The following is a 13,615-nucleotide window of genomic DNA, read 5'->3' on the forward strand; positions in this document are numbered from 1 at the left end:
TATATATATATACACACATACATACATACATACACACACAGTAATAAAAGAAAACAGAGGTTTAATCCTTTTACATGCTATTCCAAATAAAGTTTTGGCTGGTGTTCCACCCTAATTAGGCAGTTTTCTACTCTATAAAACCAGTATCATTTGCCATAGTTTACCTGAGCGACATTCCATTGGAGTTGCTGCCCTGGTTGCATACCGTACATTGGCTGCGCCACAGCACTGATGCCAGTCACACAACCTGCATGCTGTGCCATCATTCCATTCGGGACCCCCATGACTGCTGCCTGCATTCCACCCACATATCCAGCTGGAACAGCCATGGGAGCAACCATGCCAGGGTGAGCTGGCTGAGTCACGATGCCTAATGGCGAGGCCATCATACCACCCATTACACCACCAGGAGACGGAACAGCTGGAAATCCAGTGTAAGCACTTGGGTATGCCATTTGTGTTGGTGCCATGAAGAGGCCTCCTGAGGAAACAAAAGTAGAGAAGGTCAGTGAAACTTATGTTAGTGTATGTGTAGCTAGTTAGTCTGACCATTTGAAAATTCTGACGTGTGGACATAATAACCAAGTCACAATAAAGTTTACATTTGTCGCATATTCTATTTGTTGGTTCATACCTTGGGCTGGAATCTGAGGGGTCTGAGGGCCATACAAGGATAGGATAGAATCCTTGGAAAGCTGCTTCTTGGTACCTTCGGCTGGTTTCCCACTTGTCTCTGGGAACAGGTTGAGATTCTCAGGCACAGATCCCGAACTTCCAGTTAAGGGCATGGAACTGCCGGCCTGCATGGCGGATGAGACAAAGCTGAGATAAGCATCTGGCCGCTTATAAGCATTTTTTGCAGAATATAATCATACTAGCAGTAAGGTAAGAAGCCTTTTTTTGTTGCAGAAGAGACAGAAGGGGACATCAAACAAAATTAGTGGCAAATCAGGCCGCTTTTCCTTCAGAAAAGTCTCTGCAACAGGTTTCCAGAGCCCTGTGTCTATTTCAGGGAAGTCAAGTGACACATTTATTAAAGTGACACTAAACTCAGAAGTTTAAAAATACATTCAAGTACATTATTAACAAAAATGTATCTTATTTGGCTGAGGACCCTCAAATCATCTCTGAATTGGTGCTGACACGGTCCTTCCTTCAGTAGGGCGCCTACTTTTGTTCCCCATGGTCCCTGTGTGTATTGTAAAGTAGCCATCCCTCCAAGCTCGCTCCTGTGATGGACTACAATCTCAATACAAATGGATAAATTAAATGTGAGATTGTAGTCCATCACGGGAGCGAGCTTGAATAGGTGACTACTTTACAACACACACAGGGACCATGAGGAACAAAAGCAGCAACCCTCCAGAAGTAAAGACGGTGTCAGCACCAATTCAGAGATGATTTGAGGATCCTCAGCCAAATAACTGACATTTTTTGTTAATAGATAAGTTACTTGAATGTATTTTTAAGATTTAACTCCTGAGTTTAGTGTCTTTTTAATAAATATGTAGCAGATTTCATTCTAAAAAGAAGCATAGTTATGAGGTGATCAGGGTCAGGTTTTATTCTGTTGCAGTGCTACTTAAGAGAAGCGAAGGGAGGAATTCATGACTCAAGCTTTATCCTTGTAATAAATCTCTCTCAGAATGTGTATCATTAGCCCTGAAAGATTTTCTTTAAAATTACAAAATTACAAACCAAAAACCTATTTGATATCATGTCATTTAATTACACTCAACAACCTGACAGCCTGCCAAAGAAGGGATCAGGGGAAACTAGTAAAATATGGAAACAGAGGTGATGCACCTTAAAGCATATAATCATGATTACATTTTATGTAAATAAAGCCAATATAGTAACTAAAAGCACATTAACCATGACAAAAAAAAAAAAAGAACTCACAGCATGCTGCATTAACACAACTTTATATACAATAATACAATGGATTGCTCTTCTTAATATTTTCCTTCCAGCAGCAAAACCGAAAACAAAAAGACTTAGCAAAAAGGTCAGCAAAAATGCATAGTGGCTACAAAGTGAGCTAAAGACTTGCCTGCCAAATGCTCTGGAATGCAACCTCAGGCAATTAGATGACAAAGCACTATAGGATCGTTTCAGTTCATGCTGGCAACATATTTTACCTACCCCTGCTTAAAGTCTATTACAAGAGTTACAACAGAATATTAAGTGACGCATTTGCTAGAATTAGAGCATTTATTTTTCTCATTGCAATCAGGCTTACCTGGCTGGGTTTAGAACCTGATGTAGGCCCAAAAAGGTCCAATTCCTTCTCCAAGCTGGTGTTTGATTTTCCATTAGGAACAGTAATAGCAACTGGAGAATCTAAAAGTAAATACATTACAATGGAAAAGCCGCAAATTATTTACTATTACCAACCAAGAAAATTAGATATTTCAGGGTTTTCAAGATTAACAGGTTCAGTTATTCTTCTTTTAGGAAAAACAAGTAAACAATAATTACTAAATATCTAGGGCTCAATAAAACTGGGCAACAAGTCACCGTATTCCTGCCCTGCGGAGCCAATATATCAGTTCCTTTTTCTTGTTAAGTTTGACGATTGTCTCCACAATGCCTTTAGTTACAAAGGTGCTTATTAAGAATATGTTAATACTTTACATGTGCATAATCTGGGCACAGGTACACTATAAAGCCCATTTCCAGCTTTGTGGGGGTATTTATTTAAAAAAAAAAACTAAAAACATGCCAGCATTGTACAACAAGTGTACTTAAAGCAGGCATTTTCAGTTGCTGTATATGAACACAAACTTACTTTTTGCTAGCTGTCCGCCTCTTGATATGGCCATCTCTGTGCTCTACAAGCAGTTTTTGTTTATTAAAAGTGACACTTAACTCAGGAGTTAAACCTTAAAAATGGATTCAAGTACCCTAACTATAAACAAAAATGTATCTTCTTTGTGTATCACTCAGCTGTAGATCCTCAAATCACCTCTGAAATCATCTCTGAATTGGTGCTGACACTGTCCTCCCTTCTGGAGGGTGGTTACTCTTGTTCCCCATGGTCCCTGTGTGTGTTGTGAAGTAGACACCTCTCCAAGCCCGCTTCCATGACGGACTACAATCTCATGTTTAGATTACGAATTTGTATTGAGATTATAGTCTTATTATGAGAGCAAGCTTGGAGGAAGGAACAGCTGCTTGGAGGAAGGACAGTGTCAGCACAAATTCAGAGATGATTTGAGGATCTACAGTTGAGCGATACACAAAGATAACATTTTGTTAATAGTGCAGGTACTTGAACGCATTAAGACTCAACTCCTGAGTTTAATGTCACTAACGCTCTCTCTGAGCTCTCCCCCCCACCCAGTCATTAGTATTCATAGTGGCAACACCCCCTGGACAGTCTATTGTGACCTGGAAAGGCAGCGCTGGAGTGCAGTGATCTCATAGGGAGGGGGTCAGCTGCTTTACAATCCAACCCAGTGTCAGACTCAAGTTTCCTCTAGAATTTTTTTTTTTCAAATCGACTCAGGTCTACTAAAAAGTCCTTAAATTTCTTTGTATTTTTTTTAAATGTAAAACGCCAGCATTGTGAGTCATGAAAACATGCACACATATACACTTATCACTGCACCTCTACATTACCACAGTAAATGCTAATCCCTTACACAGGTGGAAATGGGCTTTAAGTATGGCCTGGTATACATGTGAAAGGAGACTAGTGCTCCACTGGCTGGCTAGAAAAAGTAAATATTGGACATTCATATGCAATGTTACATTTATCTCAATTAAAAAAATAAAAAAAAATTACTAAAATCCTATTTTGAGCCGTTAATAAAAACATATATAGTAACACTAATGAATTTCTTTAGGAGCTGTGCAGGATTAGTGTAAAAGCAAGCCTTTATTAAAAAACCCAAACTACCCTAGAGGGAAGAGAAATTAGGGTATTTATATGAATAGTAAAACTATGTAGAAGAAAGAAAGATAAAAAAAAAAAAAACATACCGTAAACCCTTGGTTCTCAACTAGTGGGTCATGACCCAAAAGTGGGTCACGACCCCATGTTCAGTGGGTCGCAGTGTGCCTTCCACTTTTCTAGGTGAGAGGCGCCCCCTAATGCAGCACTGTCCGTTCGACTTGAGGTGGGCTCGGGGGATAGCCACAAGTTAGCTCCATCCACAAGTGCATTGCTTATAGCTCCCTTGCATGTCCTGTGGAGGTTCCTAGACCGGAGTGACATCACATTCTGGCTCCCGGAACCTCTACAGGTGTGCATAGGAGCTGTACAAACAATGCACATGTGGATGGAGCTCCATCAGTGCACAGCAGCCCACACTGCCGAGTGTTCCATTGCAGTGTAACTTGGGTCACGACTTAATGACAGAGGACAAATGTGGGTCCTGAGGTTAGACAGGTTGAGAACAACTGTTCTAAACCATTATCGTTTTCCTTTAAATTCCAACTGAGTGTTACTCCAGATTGTTTAAAAAAAAAAAATGTTTTAAGAAACCTGAAGCTTCCCGTGTTAAATCAAACCTATTTTTTGACTCTACTAATTTTGCAAAATATAAATATGTAAATTCTGATTTATATTTTCGTACACAATCTCTGCCTTGCTAGGCTCATATAGATTTCACAATGGAAACACAACAGAAAACATACAGCATGCAGATGTCAGTTAGTATTATGTAACAGCTTCTCACCAAGGCCTAACAGATCCATGACAGGTTCAGCTGGCTTCTGTGGAGACACCTTGGGAGCCTGAACTTCATCCTTTTTTTGTGGCTAAAGAGACAGGGCAACAGAAGGTTTACACATGTAAACTGTTAAGAGTTTGAGCTTCATTTGCCAACAGAGGTAATACATACTGCACATGTTTAATGGCAGATTACATCCATACCGAGAACATGCTTGCAGAATGTGTGCACATTTCATTCTGTCTTCCGAATATCTCCCACTGTAGTCACACATGCACTGTGCTCAGGAACTAGTACACTGTTTTTTTCACTACTCCCTCACGGCCCCACCCCCTCCTCCCTAATGTCCCACCCACCTCTCTACTTTCCCAGCTTCTCCTACAGCCCAGTGCAAGTGACATGTAGCACAAGGCATTGTGGGAGATGACCTGGACTGATATGACCCAAAGGCAACATAAGCAGAACATGCTACTCAGAAGAAGCAGAGATAGGCAGTGTTTTTAGAAAGAACATATTTTGGAGCAGAATAAGAAAGCCTTGGTCTTTATTTCTCAATGAGTGTTCTGAATGCATAATATAATGCTGGTACCTTTAGATATCCTTTAAGATAAACATGTAGGTAAGAAAGTGACAGATAAGGAAACAAGGTGTGCCATTTTATTGAGGACACCCACACACACATGCGATTAGCAGGATAAAAGTGAAGGCACTTGTGTTGATTTACTAAAGGAGTAGCACATTTTCACTTTGCAAAGTGAAATTTTAGTTATGAAATAAAGCTGTGTTTACTTCAAACATCTAATCATGTCCAAACTAAATGTTTTTCCCCCCCCCCCTTACTCATGACTGGGTAATCGTTGCAAATATTTTCACTAGGGATGTTCAGATACCAAGTACCATACTCTGTACATGTACAGGTACTTTTCTAGACTAGACTAGAGAAAAAACTCAAAAATTAGGAGGCAGCTGTCATTTGTAGGGAGCACACAGAGCTCCTGGGATTTGTACATCTGTTTTAATGTAGGATTTTGTTTTTATAAACATATATAAAAAGGGATGCACCGATACCAGTTTTACAAGTACGAGTACTGGTACTTGCCCGAGTGCTCACAGATACAAGTACTGACACATTTTTGTTAATTGTCATGTGACAGTTTTCCTAAAACGATACAGACTAATGATTTCAGGACAGTGGTGAAGCGCCAGAGCTAGATCCCAGCTGCAACCCTGGTAGTTCCCGTGAAAATGCCAAGTATCGGCATTGGTATCTGGACTGGTGTCGGTGCATCCCTAATTTTCACTTAGCTTCACCTCATTTAGTAAACAAAGCAATAATTCACTTTGTAAAGTGATCATGCTCTACTCCTTTAGAAAATAAACTCCAAAGCATTGTTATAATAGACTATTAGTGTACCACCATGGACCACCATTATTATTATAACCACAACCGATTTCATCTTTGACTTTTAAATTACAAGTCATAGAAGACATAATACACTTACCAGTTTAACCTTCTCAAATACGATGGGCTCCGATTTTATGTCAGGAGCAGACTCCGATTTCTTCCACTTGCTTTCTCTCTCTTTCTGTTTAAAAATACAGATATTTTTCCTATACCAAATTCTTGACTGGCGTTCAAGTTTGCAATCCAGTGTTTGATAGCAATGTATTAATTCAGTCACTAACAGGTAGCATTGAAGGGACCAAGTCACCACACTTGGCATGGTTCACCAATTACATATGTGCACTCTAACGTATCTACTCATAATACCCTGATCCACTGCTGTGCACCCTAACCAGATTTAGCAGCACTGCTCATCTATGAAGCGTCAAAGCTTCTGACTTCCAGGCTGTCCGCAGTCACCCTCTCCCTCCTCTGACCCATTCGTAATCAATCTCCTCCTCCTGCCACAAGTAAAATCTCATAAGATTGGAAGTGAATGCCACTCAATAGTGAAGCCATTGTATGCCATTTTGTAATTACAGCAGCTTTAGCTTGCAATTCTTTTGAGATATTTTCTGGCAGCAGGAGTAAGAAATTAACAACATAGGGCCAGGAGGTGGCCACCTGCAGAAAGTCTGGAAATCAGAGGCTTTGACACTTGCGGAAGAGTCCATTTTCAGAGATGAGCATCACTGCTAACTGTTTAAGCTGCAGACTGCTGTGACAGATGGCATACTGTAAGTAGATACTTTACAGACTACACAGAGGCAATTGGTGGATTGTGCCTAATGTAGTCACATGGTCTTTCATCATCAGAAGTTACAGTCAATACACTGACGGTGTCATAGCATTCTATGTCCTATAGCTGTTCTTTTCATTAAACTTTACATTCATCAACTTGCTCAAACTCGTGTATGTAGATTTGTCAGAACTGAAATATGGGACCTAGCATCGTGGATTTGGAAGCTTCCACCTCTGTCACTGCCAACCAGTCACTAAGCTAAAACAAATATGTGGCCAGGTCAACCTCGGGGCAGCTGAGGTGCACAAACAAGTCAACAACAGCAGCTCCATTTTTCTATCCTGACAAGCTCCTTACAATAAAAGTTGACGTTAGAATACCAACTACCCAGCTAAAGTAGTGAACACATTTCCAGAAAGGTACAACTCCATTCAAAATAGACATAATGATCTGATGGGCTGGTAATAAGCAAATCAATTCATAGATAATTAAACAAGAGATATGAATTATGAATACAATGTATACAACAAACCTTTATATATTTGAATAAATCATTAAAGCAGCTGCTGAATTTGAATTGGCTCTTTTGGTACCACACAATGTAATCTTGCTCCAGGATCCAGCCAGGGCTCTTGGATGCAACCCAGGCTGTGCATGTTAACTGGCTTAGGCCATGGTGTACTATTAGTTACCTGCAAGTTAGTATGTAAACTGAGACTTCATTCAACAAAGTACATGTTCGGAGTATGGAAAAGGAACATTTACAAGTGTATTTAACTATACCCATGTAACTGGTCATTGAAACCCTCCAGGCTCTCCATTTGAAAGTAGTCAACCGCATGCAGCTCCTGTGAATATCCTCAGTAACATAAGGCTACATTAACACTAGCATCACACCTTTAGATTATTTAAGAGAGAACTAAAGCCAAACCTTTTTTTGGCTTTAGTTCTCTTTTGGGTCACAGGAGTATATTTACTAATGTCCTCCTGTGCTTATAGCAGACTACTGCCCGCTAAATAGTGACAGCACAGAGCCGCACTGCAACCGGGAAGGATCATGACAATATTGTTGGCATCCACCCCATTGCCTGATTGACCTCTGTGCCAGCCCCCTCCCCTGTCTGACCCTCCAATGAGTGCTGGAGAAAGGGAGAAGGGGTGTCTATGGGAGAAGATCCGTGGTTTGTGAGGCAAAGTGCGACAGTGACAAGGTCACATGCCGGCTCAAAAATAGTGGGAAGAATACATTTCACTCTCCAAATACCTTTTCCTGTAGGGCCCGTTTACACCAGTGTGTTCATGTCACAGTTCTGGATTGCATAATCAAAGCCTCCCCGCGTTCTGGGGTGTTGTGATACCATCTGTTTTCAATGAGACCGCAGACACGCCTCCCACCCGCGGTGTATGCACTATTTTTTGCGATTGCACAGCACTGGAACAAGGCATTGCTGTACCACGCGTTCCGGTGAGGGGGGGGGGGGGGGGGGGGGGGGAAATGGCACCACCACGCCCCAGTACAGCTTTGATTATGCCATGCAGTGCGTTCATGTCACGGAACTGTACCATGAACGCACTGGATGGTGTAAATTGGCCCCTAAACACACAGGAAATTATCTGGCAAGTATAAACAGACTTTATGCTTCAAAGATCATTTTTTCCTGCGTTTAAATGTACTTTCCTTTGCAGCATCCAATATGCCCCTTCTATACACTGCTAAACTGAGCGCACTTAAACACAGGTAAATGCACAATGTAAAATATACCACTGAAAATCATTACGTGCATTTATAGAAGTTTAGAAATGTCCTATAAACACATATAAATCGCAGGTTTGTCAATGCCCATGTGAATGAGCCCTAAGATGTATATGTATTATGTTCACCGACCCGGCCGCAGAGTAAGAACTAAACTGTACAAGTTTTACATCAATACTTACTCTAAATGCACTGATGTCTATACTGCGATCCAAATATTTCTTCTTTTCATACTTCTCTCTAATAAAGGTTTCTACCGCTCTGTAGATTGCATGTTAAGGGTAGATATGGAGATGCAACACACACAATAACTAACAATAGACCAATCACCCATAGGCACATGTTCTAATAAATTGTTTACCTCCAAAACATCAAGGAAGATGTGTGGGATGATGCTTTACTCCCCACTTAAGGCCCTTGTTAGGTTTTTATGGATTTCTCAATGGTATAAGAATGTGCTGTGCAGTGGAGTGCTCAAGGCATGCTTCGGATAAATAGTTACCTCCTGGTTTACTGGCATTTCCTTCACAGTGGTCTTTACTATGATTTTCCATGCTATATATGATGGCATACTTTTGATAGCTTACAATACACATTAAAACACACAGTGGAAAAATTGGAGTTACGTACCTGGTAACTCTGTTTCTAGGAACCTTCCAGGACAGCATTAGAGAGATAGGCTCCTCAGTGTTTTTGTAAGTATAAGACACAAATATATTTTTTATTATGAACATGAGTAAACAGCAAGAAGAGAAAGCGTTTATATCTAAAGATTAGGCATTTATGTTGGAATTTGCAATGTTTGGGGGTTGCTGAGCCCAATATATATGTAAACAGGAAGCACCAAAATTTCAGCCACAAATGGTACTATGGACAAAATGCTGATAGTACTAAAAGAGTCCAAAATGCATTGCATCCCCAGCTTCTCTGCTCCTAGCTGGGCGCCAGTCTGTGCCCCTTCCGACCCTTGCTGCTCTCCCCTGCCTGTGTTGGCAGAGGTGATCAGAGGGGACACAGAGCCGATGCAGCTGCCAGCAGGGAGGAGATAAGCCATCAGGAGGGCGAGTGTGGAGGTGCAGGGAAGAGACAGCTGTCAGGAGGTGAGGCTGAGTGGGGCGGTGCAGGTGGAGAGTTACGGCTCCGGTGACAGGCAGAGCAGTCAGGATGGAGAGAGGAGTACAAGCATTCAGCGATCAGTTACAATTCTAAACATTGCAGCGAAAGAGCCCGTGGGACATACTGGCCTTCTCATTCTAGATACTGAAGAGATGTCGCTGGGGTATTCTTGGATTTGTAGTTCTACAGAGGAAGGTGCCAAATAGGGTATACCAGACTTTACAGTTCTAAAGAATGGAGGGATGCAAGAGGCATGCTAGGGACTTGTAGTAGTACAGGGACCAAAGAGATGCTAATCAGCTCTAATATTGGTTATGTAAGCATTGGAGTGTGGAAAAAAGGGAGATACGCTGCTATGAGTGGCACATAAAGAACAGAACTATGCAATGTAATTCTCCATGTCATAGAACAAGCGCCGGAAGAGCTACAATAAGATTTGTAGTTCTGCAGCAGCCAATTTGGCTAGAAAAGTGAATGAGAAAAGTCTCTAGCAATAAAAGTACCCTTAAAAAGCATAGGCACAGCATTGCCTTCTTATAACAGAGGGTATTCCACGTTTTCACTTCCAGCACCTATCCCAAATATAAGGTGCTTAGCCACTGTTTATGGGTAAGTTGGAGGAGTCATGTAAATAATTCCTTTTTGCCTTTCAGCCCCATAGCCATCATTGTACAGAGCCAGAATTACCAACTTGCTTATAGCTGTTTCTGGCTACTTTGCCCTGATCAATGCAAGATTCGTCTTTACAGTCTACAGCATGAAACAGCTATATCTGGGACAGGAAGTGAAAGGAAATCACCCCAGAGAGACCCGGACAAAAGGAAACCTTGCTGATACTCCTAATCTTATCTAAAACTTTAAATGTGCGGAATATTCCAGCACTCCTTCCATATATACTGCCTGCAAAAATGTACTAGTGGCTGAATGTGAGGAGTCATCCTAACTTGCTATCAATGTAATGGGTGGCCAATCACCTTAACACCCATAGCAGTTCTTATCAGATACAATGAGGCCATCACTGCATCAAGTAGGGGGAGTGCTGCATGCAAAGAGGCAAAGTTACCAGCTGAGTCATACAGATTTATCAGGCCACGCTACTCCTTATGCTACATGGCAGATTCTCAATTCTCGTTCTTTGAGTATCAAAGCAGAACTCTAGGCAGGTATTTCTTTGTGAATCATAGTATGGGAAAAAAAAAAAAGTTACCTCACTTGATGTTTACTCCACATCCAGTGTTCAGTGTACAGTACATCACTGTTGTGTACTGTAAAAATGCCATTGTCAGAAAGTACAGCCAGCGCTATATTTCCGATACTGTGACTATGAGCGCTGTGGCTCTTATACACAGAAGCCATACTCTTGTTTATCCTCCCTACCTATGGCCTTGTCCATTCACTGAATGACTTGTATTTTGTAAACCATTCACAAAATACATGGTTTACAAAATACAAGTCATTCAGTGACTCGATTTTCAAGCAGGGCTTGAAAATCCACTCATCCTCTCGTCTGGCGGGAGGACGCCGGAGCCGGACGAGTAGCTTCCCAGCCGCCCGTTGTAATTAAACGGCCGGCCGGGAGCTTCTTGGATGGCTGTTTACATTCAAGCGATGGGCGTCTCTAGAGATGCCCAAAGCTCTGTCACAGGAGTTCAGTACACAATCTCCCTCTGACCTCCTCTCCGCCCCCCGAATGCAGGAAGTGTTGTATATTACATCACTTCCGCATTCAGCTGTCATTCCTAGCTACAGAAGCATGGGGGAAGCTGGTGAAGCAGATCTGCTTCATTAGCTTCGCTGGGGATCCATAGGTGACATTAGGGTTCTTGGAGACCCCTGATGTCTCTCTAAAGAGGACCTGTCATTTAAATTGGCAATCACATAGGGAGCTATAAAAAAAAAAATGTAATAAAAAAATACTAAAATTAATTTTTAAAGTCCCCCACATACACACGCAAACATGCGTTGGGTGCGCCTACGTGCGAAAAACGACAATTGCACCTATTGTGCCGCACATGTTACATATCACCGTGAGTGTGAGCAATATTTTAGGGCCGTTAATCAATCGCTGATAAAACTAAACTGATGAGCAGTAAAAGCGTTTAAAGCGTCACCTGTGGCCAATTCTCGGTTTGGTTGTTTTTGCGATTTTGTGGGCGCGTGCAATTTTAAGGCTTGACACGTTTGGTGTCTATTTACCTGACGTGACCCCGTCTTTTATATTTTACTAAAAATATGGGTAGGAATAAATGTTTTACATAACGTAGGGAAAACTTTTTTCCCCCGAAATGTACGGTACTTTTTTTCATTATACAGTAAAAAATAAACTGCCCCCAGTGGTGATTATATACCTCCAAAAGAAAGCTCTCCGTGTCCCTAAAAAATGTTAACATAAATTGCAAGTCTGTAGTCCGGTCATGCTGACTGGTGAAACACCCTAAAATGTTTCAAGCCCTGAATACAAGGCACATAATACAATACAAGTCAATACGGTATGTCCCATTACTTTCTCTAATCAGCAAGTTTTGCTTCGAACCGAAAAAAATAAAGGATACTGATCCGTCTGCGGTCGGATAAAGTTTTCAGGCAAGAATGCTTCATACAGTCTTTTTGCTTTCCCGTTTCCCATCTCTTCCATGCACTGATTAAAAGATGAAATAAAAAAAGATGAGAAATTAATGACTTATCACACCAACCCTGCAAAAACAAAACATTTACCTGAGATCGTCTCATACCTGTATCTGCTCCTGGGTCCACTGATCTAAGTTGACAGACTTCACCCGGGATATGTGGACTCCCAGGTTCCTGTGGACACCAGCGCAGCGAATGCACACAAATACCCCAATATTCCAAGAGGCCCATCTTGGTCCTACAATGCAACAAAAAGGATAATTACAGAAACAACCACTTCCACTCCTAGTATGGTCAAAGCACATTGTACATTGAGCGGCACCAGCAAGATACAAACTTTATTTTATTTTCTCTGGCAGTTGTATAGGAAAATGATCCCTTGTTGACCTATTCTGCATTTGGAACATTGCTTAACATGCAGGAAGTGAGACATCTAGTGACCACACCACTGACAGATGCAAACAACCGGAAACCAGAAGGAGGAATAGAGCAGCAAGAAGAACATGCTGCTTCAGTAAAAGTAACATGGAGCTTTTTATCACAATCTGCTTAGGGCTTGAGCAACAGGAAAGGGTCTATATTCCTAAAGTATCTGCAGGATGCACTCTATTCTCACGGTTATCTTATTACTGAACAAATTACTGTAAATGTCAGTTATTACATGCACGAAGGGCATTACACTACAGGACATAGCATCCTGCTACATTCTCAGAATAACAACTCAGCAATTTCTTACCCATTGGATGTTGGTGTGTGCAGAAGTGGAGGGGAATAGTTGGAAGAAAAAAACAAAACTATTTGAACACTTTGCACATTTGGCAAGAAATGGCTATGTCGGTCCTTTTACAGTCATAATCAGAGGGTTACTTTTACTGAAATTAAAAAGGCACAGTCCACCTTTTGCACAAAAAAAAAAAGAAGAAAAGAAAATACTCCCACATAATTTAAAATAACAAAAATGTACATTTATTAATTTCTGTATTGGCACCTGCAAAGCATTGCAACAGCAATCAATGGATAAGGCGCAATGCACAGGCTCCTGCAGACTATCTTTTCAGCCTTGAGCACATACGGATGTATGCGGCTGGAGGAAGTAATCAATGGACTACAACTGCAGAGACCTCAGCAAATCCCTCTGCCATGGTGGCAGATGGGTCTTGTAGTTTTCCATTCACAGATCTATGACTACACCCGCACCAATGTTTAATAATAACATGCTGCAGGGAAGAGAACTCAGAGATTCAGGTAAAGAG

At 41.3% G+C, this 13,615-nt stretch overlaps 1 protein-coding gene across 3 annotated transcripts in view; it reads right to left on the minus strand.

Moving 5' to 3' along the window:
• The window catches only part of SMAP2 (small ArfGAP2), a 30,784-nt gene that overhangs the window by 4,350 nt on the left and 12,819 nt on the right, over positions 1-13,615 (minus strand). The window contains exons 2-9 of one of the 3 annotated variants that reach the window (XM_018576750.1): positions 12,467-12,600; positions 12,287-12,372; positions 8,801-8,879; positions 6,182-6,265; positions 4,690-4,767; positions 2,243-2,347; positions 635-800; positions 165-481 (exon numbers count right to left, since the gene is read on the minus strand). In XM_018576750.1, coding sequence (XP_018432252.1) covers positions 165-481; positions 635-800; positions 2,243-2,347; positions 4,690-4,767; positions 6,182-6,265; positions 8,801-8,879; positions 12,287-12,372; positions 12,467-12,600 — 1,049 coding nt within the window. Of the gene's footprint in view, positions 1-164; positions 482-634; positions 801-2,242; positions 2,348-4,685; positions 4,768-6,181; positions 6,266-8,800; positions 8,880-12,286; positions 12,373-12,466; positions 12,601-13,615 lie in introns of all 3 variants that reach the window. The other 2 variants (XM_018576752.1, XM_018576749.1) reach the window with 2 other exon arrangements.

The sequence above is a fragment of the Nanorana parkeri genome, unplaced genomic scaffold (genome assembly GCF_000935625.1).
Source record: "Nanorana parkeri isolate BGI_ZX_2015 unplaced genomic scaffold, ASM93562v1 scaffold76, whole genome shotgun sequence".
In the NCBI taxonomy this organism is placed as follows: Eukaryota; Metazoa; Chordata; class Amphibia; order Anura; family Dicroglossidae; genus Nanorana; species Nanorana parkeri.